The sequence below is a fragment of the Puma concolor genome, chromosome C1, assembly GCF_028749965.1.
Source record: "Puma concolor isolate L17-30 chromosome C1, mPumCon1.1.hap2, whole genome shotgun sequence".
Taxonomy (NCBI): Eukaryota; Metazoa; Chordata; class Mammalia; order Carnivora; family Felidae; genus Puma; species Puma concolor.
In genome coordinates this window covers 93,271,786-93,284,618 of record NC_141674.1, presented here as the reverse complement: position 1 = coordinate 93,284,618, position 12,833 = coordinate 93,271,786, and the positions used below count along the sequence as shown (strand labels likewise).

The following is a 12,833-nucleotide window of genomic DNA, read 5'->3' as shown; positions in this document are numbered from 1 at the left end:
CTGGGAAGAGAATGTGGGTGTGTCAGGGCAAATCTGGAAAAATACCAATCTTGCGTTTGTAGTTAATTCAGGGGGTCAAATTCTCACAGATCCATCAGTTCAGCAGGCCTTCACTAAACACCTACATGTGCTAGGAAAACCTTGAGACTTTCCTATCAGATTTGTTACTTCTGAAAACATCTCTCAGTTGTCATAAGGGGATTCCAAATGCCATCCTGAGGCTGGTGACTCCCCTTGGTAATGCAGCTGGGGAAGTTGAACACTTCTGCACCTAATGCGTACCTCCCGTGGTCAGAGCTCTACTTTCCACACACTCTATGACTATAATGAAGAAACTCACCTGTCCTTTGTGTAACTTGGGATTTTTCAGGTTCTGATACAGGCCACAGCTGCTATTCTGCTCCTGGGCCCGGACTGCTGAGTGATAAATGTCAGAACTGCAGCACTAAGAGTCATAATTCTGGAAGAACCTGTGGCAAAAAACCACCTGAAGGTGAGTGAGACTTAGGGGCCTTAGAAGGAAGGCATAAGTGGGGACAGCTGCTGTTCCCAGGCAGTGAGTTGTATTTCTCTTTTCTTTTTAGAATTTCATTATAGATACAACACCCCAGGAGAGAATTACTTATATCATAGTGAAAGAAGCAACTTTGTCCAGCTCTGCTTTTTAAATGAAAATAAAAATTCTTCATCTTGTAAGTACATCTGCTGCATGATCTCATCTTTGTAAACAACCTGGTCTCCCAGGCGTGGGGGACCCACATCACACCAGCCACTGCTTCTGTTTGGGGAGGCCCTGCCCTCTCCAGTGTGCTGTCTGGATCTCTAGTACTCATCTGACACTCCCACATCCTGGATGGCAAAAGGCTGGGCCAGGGCTGGGAGATAAGAAATCCTAGCAATAAAGGACTCTAAAAGTTTTTAAGGGCTAACTCAGTGTAAGTTGGTAACAAATTGCAAATATTTGCTAAACAAATGACCAACTAAATAATTGCCACTATTATTGTTATTCAGGAGTGGTCAAAACTTTACATATATCCCTACTGAAAGCATGTAAAGTAATAGACTATTTTTACACTCCTTAAACATCATATTGCTAATTTCAATTAGCAATTTGGAAAAAACTAAAATCCCACACTTATTTATAAAGATGAATAAAACATGCCCCCACCCAAGGAGTTCACAATCTCTTAAGAGGAACTCATACCCAAATAAGGAAAGTTCATGGCAAAACGTGGTGCTAGAATTAACAAAGTCAGAGTGTGCTAAGGGAACAAAAAAGGAGGGAAGGACATGTTCCTTGTTGTGCTTCTGAATGACAGTCAATTATCTGGTTCTTCGACATCCTCTCCTTGTGGGAAAGTTCATACCTCCAGAGCTCTTTCTCTCCTGAGTGACAAGGCGTCAGGGAGAATGTTTCTTGTCTTTCACAATTGCCAATTTCCAAGATGAAAGAATGCCATTTACCTGATTGAACTCAGCTGGCGAGTCCCCTACACTGCCATCCCCCAGCTGCTAAATCCTCCAACCGGATGTATTCTCTCAAGATGACAACCACTAAAACTGCAGAAGCAACAGGGCTAATTTCTTTATCATCTCCCTGGCCTTTGAGTCTATAGCCCATGGGACTTGTTATTCTGATATATGAGGGCATGAGGGAATCAACTATGTCATCTGAAGTGTGACCTTGAACTACATTACTAAATGTATAGTGGCTAAGAGGGTAGATTCATAGGGAGGCATATTTGCTCAATGTTGAAAAGAACCTTTCAGAAACTGGAATAGAGTGGGCTGTTGTAGGAGGACATGAGCCCCATCTGTAGAGATGTCTCTACAGATCCCATCCAGAGCCAATGTACTTTGTCAGGATGTTGCAAATCTGTGGACTGGACTAGAATCAGAACTGATGACGCTATGGTCCTTCCCAACTCTGAGTTTCTATGTTTCAAATAAAATCCAAAATTATATTTGGAGACTAGCAAAGGATTAAGACTGAACTCATTTGTGCCTCTGCTCATCAGGACTTACGTTTGGGTGGTCAGCATGATTAATTTGGACTTTCTAGCTTCTACCTTCCATGTCTTAGGGACAGTATTTCCCAGATCGCTTGTCAAATGGGACCCTCCTGAAGGGGAGTGAAACCTAGCTACCAGAGACTGATGAATAAGATAGAAGACGTGGAAGGAGACCCAGCAACAGAGAAGGCAGATTTATTGGCTGTTGGCCACTGACTCTTCTCCTTTCCTTTCCCTGGCTTTATTATTGTCTTCCATGGTGGCTTTCTTACATTGATCTTCTCTGTTTAGTCTCTATTTTCTGGAGTTGTCTTAGTAACATAATTTAGTTTTTGACTCCCCAGAATCCTTGCACCTGAATTTGAAGACTTCCAGGAATCCATTTGGTCCATGCTCTTGAAAGGGATTATCCCTCCACTTGCCAGATGAAGTAGCTGAGTCCACAGAAGTTGGACAGCATGCCCAGGTGTCACAGAGTTAGCACCCAGGGAACCTAAATCCAGACTCCTGGTCTCTTGTCTACTGAAAAAACTCCTTTTAAAGGGGCATCTGGGTGGTTCAGTCAATTAAGTGTCTGACTCTTGATCTCAGGGTTGTGAGCTCGGGCTCCACATAAGGCACCATGCTGGGTGTGGAGCCTACTTAAAAAAAAAAGTTGAATTTTTTTTTTCTTTTTTAGAATTTAACGACTAGTCTAAGATGTCAATTATTTCCAAATAAATTAATAGATTCAACATAATCACAGAATTTTAGAGATGATCAAGGAGTGCAAAGACTACCCCCAATAACCATTTTGCTCTCCACAGGTAAGAATTCTGAGAGTTTTAGTTTTTATTTTTTCAGTGCAGAAAGAATTCAGTATATTTATCTATTTTTTAAAATTTATATATTGTTTAATTTACATCCAACTTAGTTAGCATATAGTGCAACAATTTCAGGAGTAGATTCCTTAAGCCCCTTACCCATTTAGCCCATCCCCCCTCCCACGACCCCTCCAGCAACCCTGTTTGTTCTCTATATTTAAGAGTCTCTTATGTTTTGTCTCCATGTTTTTATTTTTGCTTCCCTTCCCTTATGTTCATCTGTTTAGTATCTTAAAATTCCTCATATGAGTGAAGTCATATGATATTTGTCTTCCTCTAATTTTGCTTAGCATAATACCCTCCAGCTCCATCCACATAGTTGCAAATGGCAAGGTTTCATTCTTTTTGATTGCCAAGTAATACTCCTTTGTAGATATATACCACATCTTCTTTTTTTTTTTTTTTTGCTTTTAAACCTATTCTTTAAATTTTTTTTTCCCATTGTATTTTTATTTTTATTTTTTTTACTATTTATTTATTTTTTTTATTTATATATGAAATTTATTGTCAAATTGGTTTCCATACAACACCCAGTGCTCATCCCAAAAGGTGCCCTCCTCAATACCCATCACCCACCCTCTCCTCCCTCCCACCCCCCATCAACCCTCAGTTTGCTCTCAGTTCTCAACAGTCTCTTATGCTTTGGCTCTCTCCCACTCTAACCTCTTTTTTTTTTTTTTTCCCTTCCCCTCCCCCATGGGTTCCTGTTAAGTTTCTCAGGATCCACATAAGAGTGAAACCATATGGTATCTGTCTTTCTCTGTATGGCTTATTTCACTTAGCATCACACTCTCCAGTTCCATCCACGTTGCTACAAAAGGCCATATTTCATTTTTTCTCATTGCCACGTAGTATTCCATAGTGTATATAAACCACAATTTCTTTATCCATTCATCAGTTGATGGACATTTAGGCTCTTTCCATAATTTGGCTATTGTTGAGAGTGCTGCTATGAACATTGGGGTACAAGTGCCCCTATGCATCAGTACTCCTGTGTCCCTTGGATAAATTCCTAGCAGTGCTATTGCTGGGTCATAGGGTAGGTCTATTTTTAATTTTCTGAGGAACCTCCACACTGCTTTCCAGAGCGGCTGCACCAATTTGCATTCCCACCAACAATGCAAGAGGGTTCCCGTTTCTCCACATCCTCTCCAGCATCTATAGTCTCCTGATTTGTTCATTTTGGCCACTCTGACTGGTGTGAGGTGATACCTGAGTGTGGTTTTGATTTGTATTTCCCTGATAAGGAGCGACGCTGAACATCTTTTCATGTGCCTGTTGGCCATCCGGATGTCTTCTTTAGAGAAGTGTCTATTCATGTTTTCTGCCCATTTCTTCACTGGGTTATTTACTTTTCGGGTGTGGAGTTTGGTGAGCTCTTTATAGATTTTGGATACTAGCCCTTTGTCCGATATGTCATTTGCAAATATCTTTTCCCATTCCGTTGGTTGCCTTTTAGTTTTGTTGGTTGTTTCCTTTGCTGTGCAGAAGCTTTTTATCTTCATAAGGTCCCAGTAATTCACTTTTGCTTTTAATTCCCTTGCCTTTGGGGATGTGTCGAGTAAGAGATTGCTACGGCTGAGGTCAGAGAGGTCTTTTCCTGCTTTCTCCTCTAAGGTTTTGATGGTTTCCTGTCTCACATTCAGGTCCTTTATCCATTTTGAGTTTATTTTTGTGAATGGTGTGAGAAAGTGGTCTAGTTTCAACCTTCTGCATGTTGCTGTCCAGTTCTCCCAGCACCATTTGTTAAAGAGACTGTCTTTTTTCCATTGGATGTTCTTTCCTGCTTTGTCAAAGATGAGTTGGCCATACGTTTGTGGGTCTAGTTCTGGGGTTTCTATTCTATTCCATTGGTCTATGTGTCTGTTTTTGTGCCACACATCTTCTTTATCCATTCATCCATCAATGGACACTAGGGCTCCTTTCATAGTTTGGCAATTATCGATAGCACTGCTATAAACATTGGGGTGCATGTGCCCCTTTGAAACAATACACATGTATCCCTTGGGCAAATACCTAGTAGTGCAATTGCTGGGTTGTAGAGTAGTTCTATTTTTAATTTTCTGAGGAACCTCCATACTGTTTTCCAGAGTGGCTGCACCAGTTTGCATTCCCATCAGCAGTGCAAAAGAGATCCTCTTTCTCTGCATCCTCACCAACATCTGTTGTTGCCTGAGTTGTTAATGTTAGCCATTCTGATAGGTGTGAGGTGGTATCTTGTGGTTTTGTATTTCCCTGATGATGAGCGATGTTGCGCATTTTTTCATGTGTTGGTTGGCCATCTGGAAGTCTTCTTTGGAAAAGTGTCTATTCATATCTTTTGCCCATTTCTTCACTGGGTTGTTTTTTGGGTGTTGACTTTGATAAGTTCTTTATAAAGTTTGGATACTAACCCTTTATCTGATATGTCGTTTGCAAATATCTTCTCCCATTCTGTCAGTTGCCTTTTAGTTTTGCTGAGTGTTTCCTTTGCCGTGCAGAAATTTTTATTTTGATGAGGTCCCAATAGTTCATTTTTGCTTTTGTTTCCTTTGCCCCTGGAGACGTGTTGAGTAAGAAGTTGCTGCAGCCAAGTCAAAAGAGGTTTTTGCCTGCTTTCTCCTTGAGGATTTTGATGGCTTCCTGTCTTACATTTAGGTCTTTCATCCATTTTGAGTTTATTTGTGTGGATGGTGTAAGAAAGTGGTCCAGGATCATTTTTCTGCATGTTGCTGTCCAGTTTTCCCAGCACCATTTGCTGAAGAGTGTCTTTATTCCATTCGATATTCTTTCCTGCTTTGTCAAAGATTAGTTGACCATACGTTTGTGGGTCCATTTCTGGGTTCTCTATTCTGTTCCATTGACCTGAGTGTCTGTTTTTGTGCCAGTACTATACTGTTTTGATGATTACAACTTTGTAATACATCTTGAATATCAGGAGTGTGATTCCTCCAGCTTTTTTTTTTTTTTTTTCAAGATTGCTTTGGCTATTTGAGGTCTTTTCTGGTTCTATACAAATTTTAGGATTGTCTGTTTTAGCTTTGTGAAGAATGCTGGTGTTATTTTGATAGGGATTGCTGAATTTCTTAAAATAAATAAATAAGCTGAATTTCTTTTCCTGAATTCAGAAAGAAAGTTCTTTGTTTTCTATGTTCCCTAGTTTTCTTATTAAGATTTCATGAAATATTACATTCATACAGAAAAGTTTGGGAAATGCTACCCATATGTCCACCATTTGGGGGTCATTTTTGATACTCTGAATTTAATCATAGCTAACATTTTTCAGCTTGTTCAAAACCAGAATGGATCTGTTCCCAGACATCGAATCCGAAATCCTCTCAAGACGAACATGAGCCCATACCAGAAAAGTAAGTATTATTTTATTAATGATAATAACCATGCAATGTGCTTAGTGCATTAAATTACTGGCTCAAGGTCACTGAGATCATAAATCGTAGAGCCAAGATTCAAACCAAAGTATGGCTAATACTTCATTCATTTATTTATTCAACAAGTATTTTGAGTGTCAATAGCAGGGTCTTGGTCTAGGTCCTGAGGACACAGTGAAAAATTAAACCACTGTCCCTACCCTCATGGAAGTTACCTTTTTGGTAGAAGAAGCAGTCTTTTAAGTGCCACAAAGGGGGTGTGCAGAGTGCTATTACCTAATTTGGGGGTTCAGGGAAGCTGAACACCAAAGGATAAGTGCGAATCAACTAGCAAAGGGATGTGGAGGTAAGAGGGCATCTAGTCTATGAAGGCTTCCTGGAGCCGAAAGGCCCCTTGGCAAGTTCAGGAACAGTGTAGTGCGAGGGGCTGTGGGGCAAGATGGGGCTGGCAAGGGGAAGCTGAAGGGATGGGTAGGGCTAGACCATGCAGGGGCTTGTCAGCTACAGGAAGTATTTCAGACTCAAGGGTATAATAAGCCAATGAAGTTTTTTTTTTTAATTTTTATTTTTATTTATTTTTGGGACAGAGAGAGAGACAGAGCATGAACGGGGGAGGGGCAGAGAGAGAGGGAGACACAGAATCAGAAACAGGCTCCAGGCTCCGAGCCATCAGCCCAGAGCCCGACGCGGGGCTCGAACTCACGGACCGCGAGATCGTGACCTGGCTGAAGTCGGACGCTTAACCGACTGCGCCACCCAGGCGCCCCGCCAATGAAGTTTTTTAACGAGGCTGTTTTTAAAGTTTCCTAGTGTTGGGGCACCTGGGTGGCTCAGTTGGTTAAGCATCCAACTCTTGATTTTGGCTCAGGTCATGATCTCAAGGTTCGTGAGATTGAGCCCCCACCAGGCTCTGCGCTGACAGAGCAGAGCCTGCTTGGGTTTCTCTCTCCCTTTCTCTCTGCCCTTCCCTGCTTGTGTTCTCTCAAAATAAATAAACTTAAAAAAAAAGTTTCCCAGTGTTTTTAAAAGATCACTCTAACTACTAAAGGAATGGGAATGGATTAAAGATGTCAAGAATTGGAGCACAGAGGCCAAGAGCCCAGTGCAATAATCCAAGTGGGGTGATGGTAGCTTGGCCAAGGGTGAAAGAGAAGGAGAGACAGAGGTCTAGTATTCAAGAGCTATTTAGGAGGCAAAATCAATAGTGTAGCAGAGTGGTTAAAAGTTCAGGTTCTGCACTCAGTCTGAACTCACTAGCTACTACCATATGTAGTGCAGTGTTTAAGAATGTGGCCTCTGGGCAGGTCTTGGGTTTGCATCTTAGTTCCGTGTCCTTGGGCTGGTTGCTTGACCTCTTTGTGCCTCCCTTTCCCCACTGTGCGTCTTCATTATTCTCCAAATGGGAATAATAGTAGTGCCAAACTAAGAATTGGGTCAATACATATAAAGCACGTGGAAAGGTACATGGCACTCAGCAAGTGATGGCGATTATTGTTGATCATCATGACTGACTGGATGTGGAGAGAGAGAGGACTCTCAAGCCCATACCCTTCCCACTGCACCACACTGCCCTGCCTTGCCTGAAGTTTTTTTATTAGCTAGGGGCCGCTGATGCTCTTTGATGTTCTCAACCGGATAATAGATCCAAAGTGTTAAACTGACCTGAAGAACCAACTCCTGTTAATGTGGTAGAGGAGAGACACGAAGGGAGGCTTAGAGTCACAAACACCTGAAATCAGACTTCCTGGAGATGACTGCTTACAAGTGCTGTAAGTACCAAAGAAGTAATGCTTAACAGAAGGAATCTCAAGTCAGGGAGATATGAAGATGGCTCCATGGCCCACCTGTCAACAGGCAAGACTTGTGGCATCCCCTACAGCCACTATTCATGGCATAACTCCAGGCAGTGCCCTTTACAGAGAATGTGTGAATGAAACCTCCCAGAGCTATGCAGTGCTCAACCGAACAACTGTACATAGTGACCCTGGCTCTCCTTATTCACCCAGACCATCATCAGAGAGAGTCATACTTAGTGTAGTAGTCCAGAGGTGCCTATTTAGAGGTGCTGCTTTTCTTCTTTTAATTTATTTTGAGAGACACAGAGTGCACACATGTGGGGGAGGGGCAGAGAGAGGGAGAGAAGGAGAAATCCCAAGGAGAGCTGGTGCAGAGCCCAACGTGGGGCTTGATCTCATGAACCGTGAGATCATGACTTGAGCTGAAATCAAGTGTTGGACACCTAACCGACTGAGCCACCCTGGCACCCCAGCTTTTATTTTTCTATTGCTGCTGCCTCATTGCTGTGTAAGCTCCCTGGTGCTGAAGCGAACTCAAAAGTGCCTACAATTGGCAGATTTGTGTGCATTTGTTTTATAAATATGCCAAGGTGGAAGGTTGGCCCCCAAAGAATGAAAACTGAATAAACTGGAATGTTGCCTCTTTCTGTGACAATGGGAAGATTCTGGGAGGAAACACTTCCCAGATCGTGGTCATGGAACCATCTTTTTCTGAAGCTCATCTGTGGTCAGCCACACGGGGACTATATGAGCTACAAAAAGCGGAGAGTGCACAAAGTCCTAACACCCAACACGCACACAGCCATTACTGAACCACAGAGTTAGGGAAGAGAGGGGAGCTTTACACAAGTATCAGTGTGCTTTTGCCTTCCAGAAAAAATAAGATTTTCATGACCTACAGTTCAGACCTTGCTACACCCACACCCCATTTCCACTCCTGCAGGATTTCTGGAAGCAAATCCTTAAGCAACTTGCGCGGTATGGAAATGGAATCTGAGGTGAGGACTTAGAAAAATCCATTCCAGAATCCTTGCAGCTTGTAAGTATGGTCTTGGTCACAAAACTGATGGCTTTTAAATTATTACAGGGGCGCCTGGGTGGCGCAGTCGGTTAAGCGTCCGACTTCAGCCAGGTCACGATCTCGCGGTCCGTGAGTTCGAGCCCCGTGTCGGGCTCTGGGCTGATGGCTCAGAGCCTGGAGCCTGTTTCCGATTCTGTGTCTCCCTCTCTCTCTGCCCCTCCCCCGTTCATGCTCTGTCTCTCTCTGTCCCAAAAATAAATAAACGTTGAAAAAAAAATTAAATTATTACAGTATGGTGGCACCAGGAAATGCTCTGCTAATAAAAACACTTTGTGCTCCGCACTAACATAAAGACACACAGCCTGAGCAGCCACATGGTTTGTATTATTCCTAAACTGGTTCCAAGGGAAATTTCCTGGAGAAAGTGTTTTGTGGGTGGTGCCTCCACTACAGGATCCCCCTGGCCCAGGAGTGAAGGTAGTGGACTGTTTCCAGCTGCTCACAAGTCTGTTCCAGTGACACTGGGGTTACAGCTGCCAGCACTTCCCTGTTTTCAAATCAAATCCCAGGCCACCTTCAAATGCTTTGGAATGCAAGCACTAATGCCCCTGGGTGCCCTCTCAGGGGTTATGACCCCTAAATCCTCTTCAATCAGCCCCAATAGCTTTCCTTCTTTCTCACAAATTTGTTCCTCTGCACCAGGGCAACAGCCCAGCAGGTTGCTGACCTCACCCTCTGATTCACACTCATCAGTCACGTGTTGGGTCTTTTTTCTGTCCCTTTCTCTAAAAAATATATTCCATCTCAGACTGGTTTCCTAGGAAACCAACCGTTAAAAACAGGAATAGACCGGGTGGGAAAAGAATGCTCCAAAAATTCCACCTTGCAATGTTTAATAATGAGATAACCCAATTAACAGAAACAGTAACTTTAAATATGTGAATTTTTCCTCTGTAGATTTTAAACTCGTCTTTGGATCATGCCCTAAGGACAGCAACCATTTTGAAAGAAACTACTGATCGAATGATTAGAACTATTGCAGAAGATATTGCCAAAGTACAGAGATGGAGGAATCGGCTGAGATACTAGTTTGACCCAAGGCAACCAAAGACTTAAAAAAAAAAAAAAAAAAAAGAAAAATGCAAAGAAAACTTTATCTTCCCTCAAAAAGTATCTTATTACACAATTTAGGAAGGGGACTTTCTAGAGACAATACCAAAACCATAGAAAATGGGGGGCACCAAGTGCTTAAAAGGAAAAAAAACCAATGGACCCTGATTCTTAAATTGAAATCAACAAGTATTTATTTTCAAATAAATCTGTTATTCCTAACTCATAATGGAAGAAATTAAAACAGTAAACTAGGGGTACCTGGCTGGCTTAATTGGAAGAGTATCTAACTCTTGATCTCAGGGTCATGAGTTCAAGCCTCATGTTAGGTATACAGATTACTAAAAAACAAAACAAAACAAAAAACAAAAACTTAAAAAAAGGACAGAACAAAACAGACTATACTTTTGCCTTTTAGTATGGCAAAAAATAAAGTTTAGAAGACCCAGCATCAGCGAGGCTGGGGATGACAGGTGCTCTCATACACTGAGGGTGGAAGTATAAATTGGTGCAACCTGGTGGAAAGAAGGCAACTTGGTACCAAATTCTACAAATGTCAAAGCACTTAAATTCTGAGCAGCAATTCCACTATTAGCAATGACTTTATAGGTAACTCCCACAATAGGCCATGGTATTACACATGGGATGGCCACCGAAGCACTGATGGGAAGAGCCCCCAAGGAGAGCTAATCTAAACACCCTACATGAGGAATCATAAATAACAACAGTCCTGCAATCAGTCAGTACTCTGCAGCCACTGAAAAAAATGTAGCCACTGGGCAGGTGGAGGGGGAGGGAAGACAGTGAAAAAAGACAAACACGTAATAATACATGCAGCGTGACTTCATTTGTGTATGTTTTTCAAAGGGCATACATATTTTCTGGAAACACACACAGAAATACTCTGTGGACCTCTAAGAAATGGAGATGGGAGTCATCCAGGGAAGGAAGAATCTTTCCTTTTCGTTTACTTTCTGTAGAATACGAAATTCTTATGTTTGTATCATAAGTTATGTGAAGATGTCTTAAAGTCAGAAATATGCAAACATGTTAGTCCTGGATTAATGAATTTGGGACAAAAGTAAAGACAATTCATTACAACTATGTACCAGGTATTAACTACATTTCATGTAGAATGCCAGAACAAGATTCTGATTTGCTTCTTTAAGGCTGATTTAGAACCTCTTTAATGACAGAGCAGCACATCATTGGCTCTTTCCCTCTTTCCTGAGGCCTGTATTCACTCAAAACAGTCAACAAATGGTTTCCTAACCCCCAGAGCTTTGCTTAGTGGTAAAGAGAGTTGGATCCATTCCCACTTTGAAGATCTTTGCGGTGGCCAAGCAGCTGCTATTTGTCTAGAGCTGGCTAGAGAATAGGCTATTTTTAACTCTGGAGCTTGGAAACTGGTTAAGAGTGCCTTAGAAGGGATAAAGCAGAGCCAGCCTGAAGATACCTCTGACTCTGTGGCTACAGGTACTTTAAGCTGTGGCATTATAAGGAAGATAGTGAACACTGGTAGTAGCACTGTAAGAGAAAAAAGGGAGTTTAAACTGTGTATGCGCTCTTTCAAGAGGCTTTTAGATTCAGCACTTACCTAAATTTAATCACCACTTGATAACTTGTTTTATGTGCCAAGCATCACTATCCTGTCCTCAAGTTTAAAATTATACTTCTCTGGCTGGAAGGGTTCTTATATGATTCATTAGTTCTTAACCTTTTTTGAGTTCAACCCTCTTTGAGAATCTGATGAAAGCTATGGAGTCTCCCTCCCCCATACTCCACTCTTGCAGGGAAAAGGGATGTAAGAACGCACAATTTTGCACACAATTTTTAAAAGTTCAAAGACACCTGAAGCAAATCCATGCAATCCAAGTTAGAAAGGACCACCATAAGTGAATGTTCCTAAGCCCTCAATTAACCTTTATAGAAAGTTAACCCCTGTAATCATTTAAAAATATGGCCCACCTCTACTTTATTAAACTATATTCTAAATGTTAATTTTATATCTCCTTAATGACTGAGGATCATTATGAACAATCACTGTGACATGCTTAATCCAAGAAACAGAAATAGGGCTATGTCCTTAAGAAGTCCTGGAAAAGTGCTAAGCTCTGATTTACAAAGGTAATTTTATATTTACTGATCATGTACCCTTGGCTGTCTCCTCCCTTGTTTGTGTAAATTCTGACAGATCTCTCTCTTAATTCTGATGCAGTAACAGACCAGAAAAACGAGCTCGTTAACTGTTTATTTCCAATGCTGAGTCAAGGGACTCACCATTGTTGAGGGCAGCGGTGTGGTAAAAAAACATCTGGCAGCTTCCACTGTCCAGAGGCCTCTTCATGTCTACTTCCAATGTGTAGCTGTGCTCTGGCTGCTTCAGGTTGCCAGGAGCAAGCAAGCAGGATGAGGGGGGAATGCTTTTATCTCTTTAATAAAAAATTCTAGGGGTGCCTGGGTGGCTCAGTCAGCTGAGTGACTCGATTTTGGCTCAGGTCACAATCCCAGGGTCATGGGATCAAGACCAGCGTCAGAGTGCGTGCTGAGTAGGAAGCCTGCTTGGGATTCTCTCTCCTCCCCCTGCCTCTCTCCCCAGCTTGCATTCTCTAAAATTATAAAACTAAATGAAAATAAAATTCTAGGGGGCGCCTGGCTGGCTT

General features: G+C 42.0%; 1 protein-coding gene across 4 annotated transcripts in view; it reads left to right on the top strand.

Annotated features, from left to right (window-relative positions):
• AKNAD1 (AKNA domain containing 1) overlaps positions 1-10,440 on the top strand; it is a 43,495-nt gene extending 33,055 nt beyond the window's left edge. For 3 of the 4 annotated variants that reach the window (XM_086717730.1, XM_086717729.1, XM_025912465.2), the window contains 5 exons: positions 371-493; positions 585-692; positions 6,141-6,222; positions 8,914-9,037; positions 10,018-10,440. In XM_086717730.1, the coding sequence (XP_086573856.1) occupies positions 371-493; positions 585-692; positions 6,141-6,222; positions 8,914-9,037; positions 10,018-10,149 (569 nt within the window). In that variant the 3' untranslated portion in view covers positions 10,150-10,440. The remainder of the gene's footprint in view (positions 1-370; positions 494-584; positions 693-6,140; positions 6,223-8,913; positions 9,038-10,017) is intronic. The other variant, XM_086717731.1, reaches the window with a different exon arrangement.
• The last annotated feature ends 2,393 nt before the right edge of the window (positions 10,441-12,833 follow it).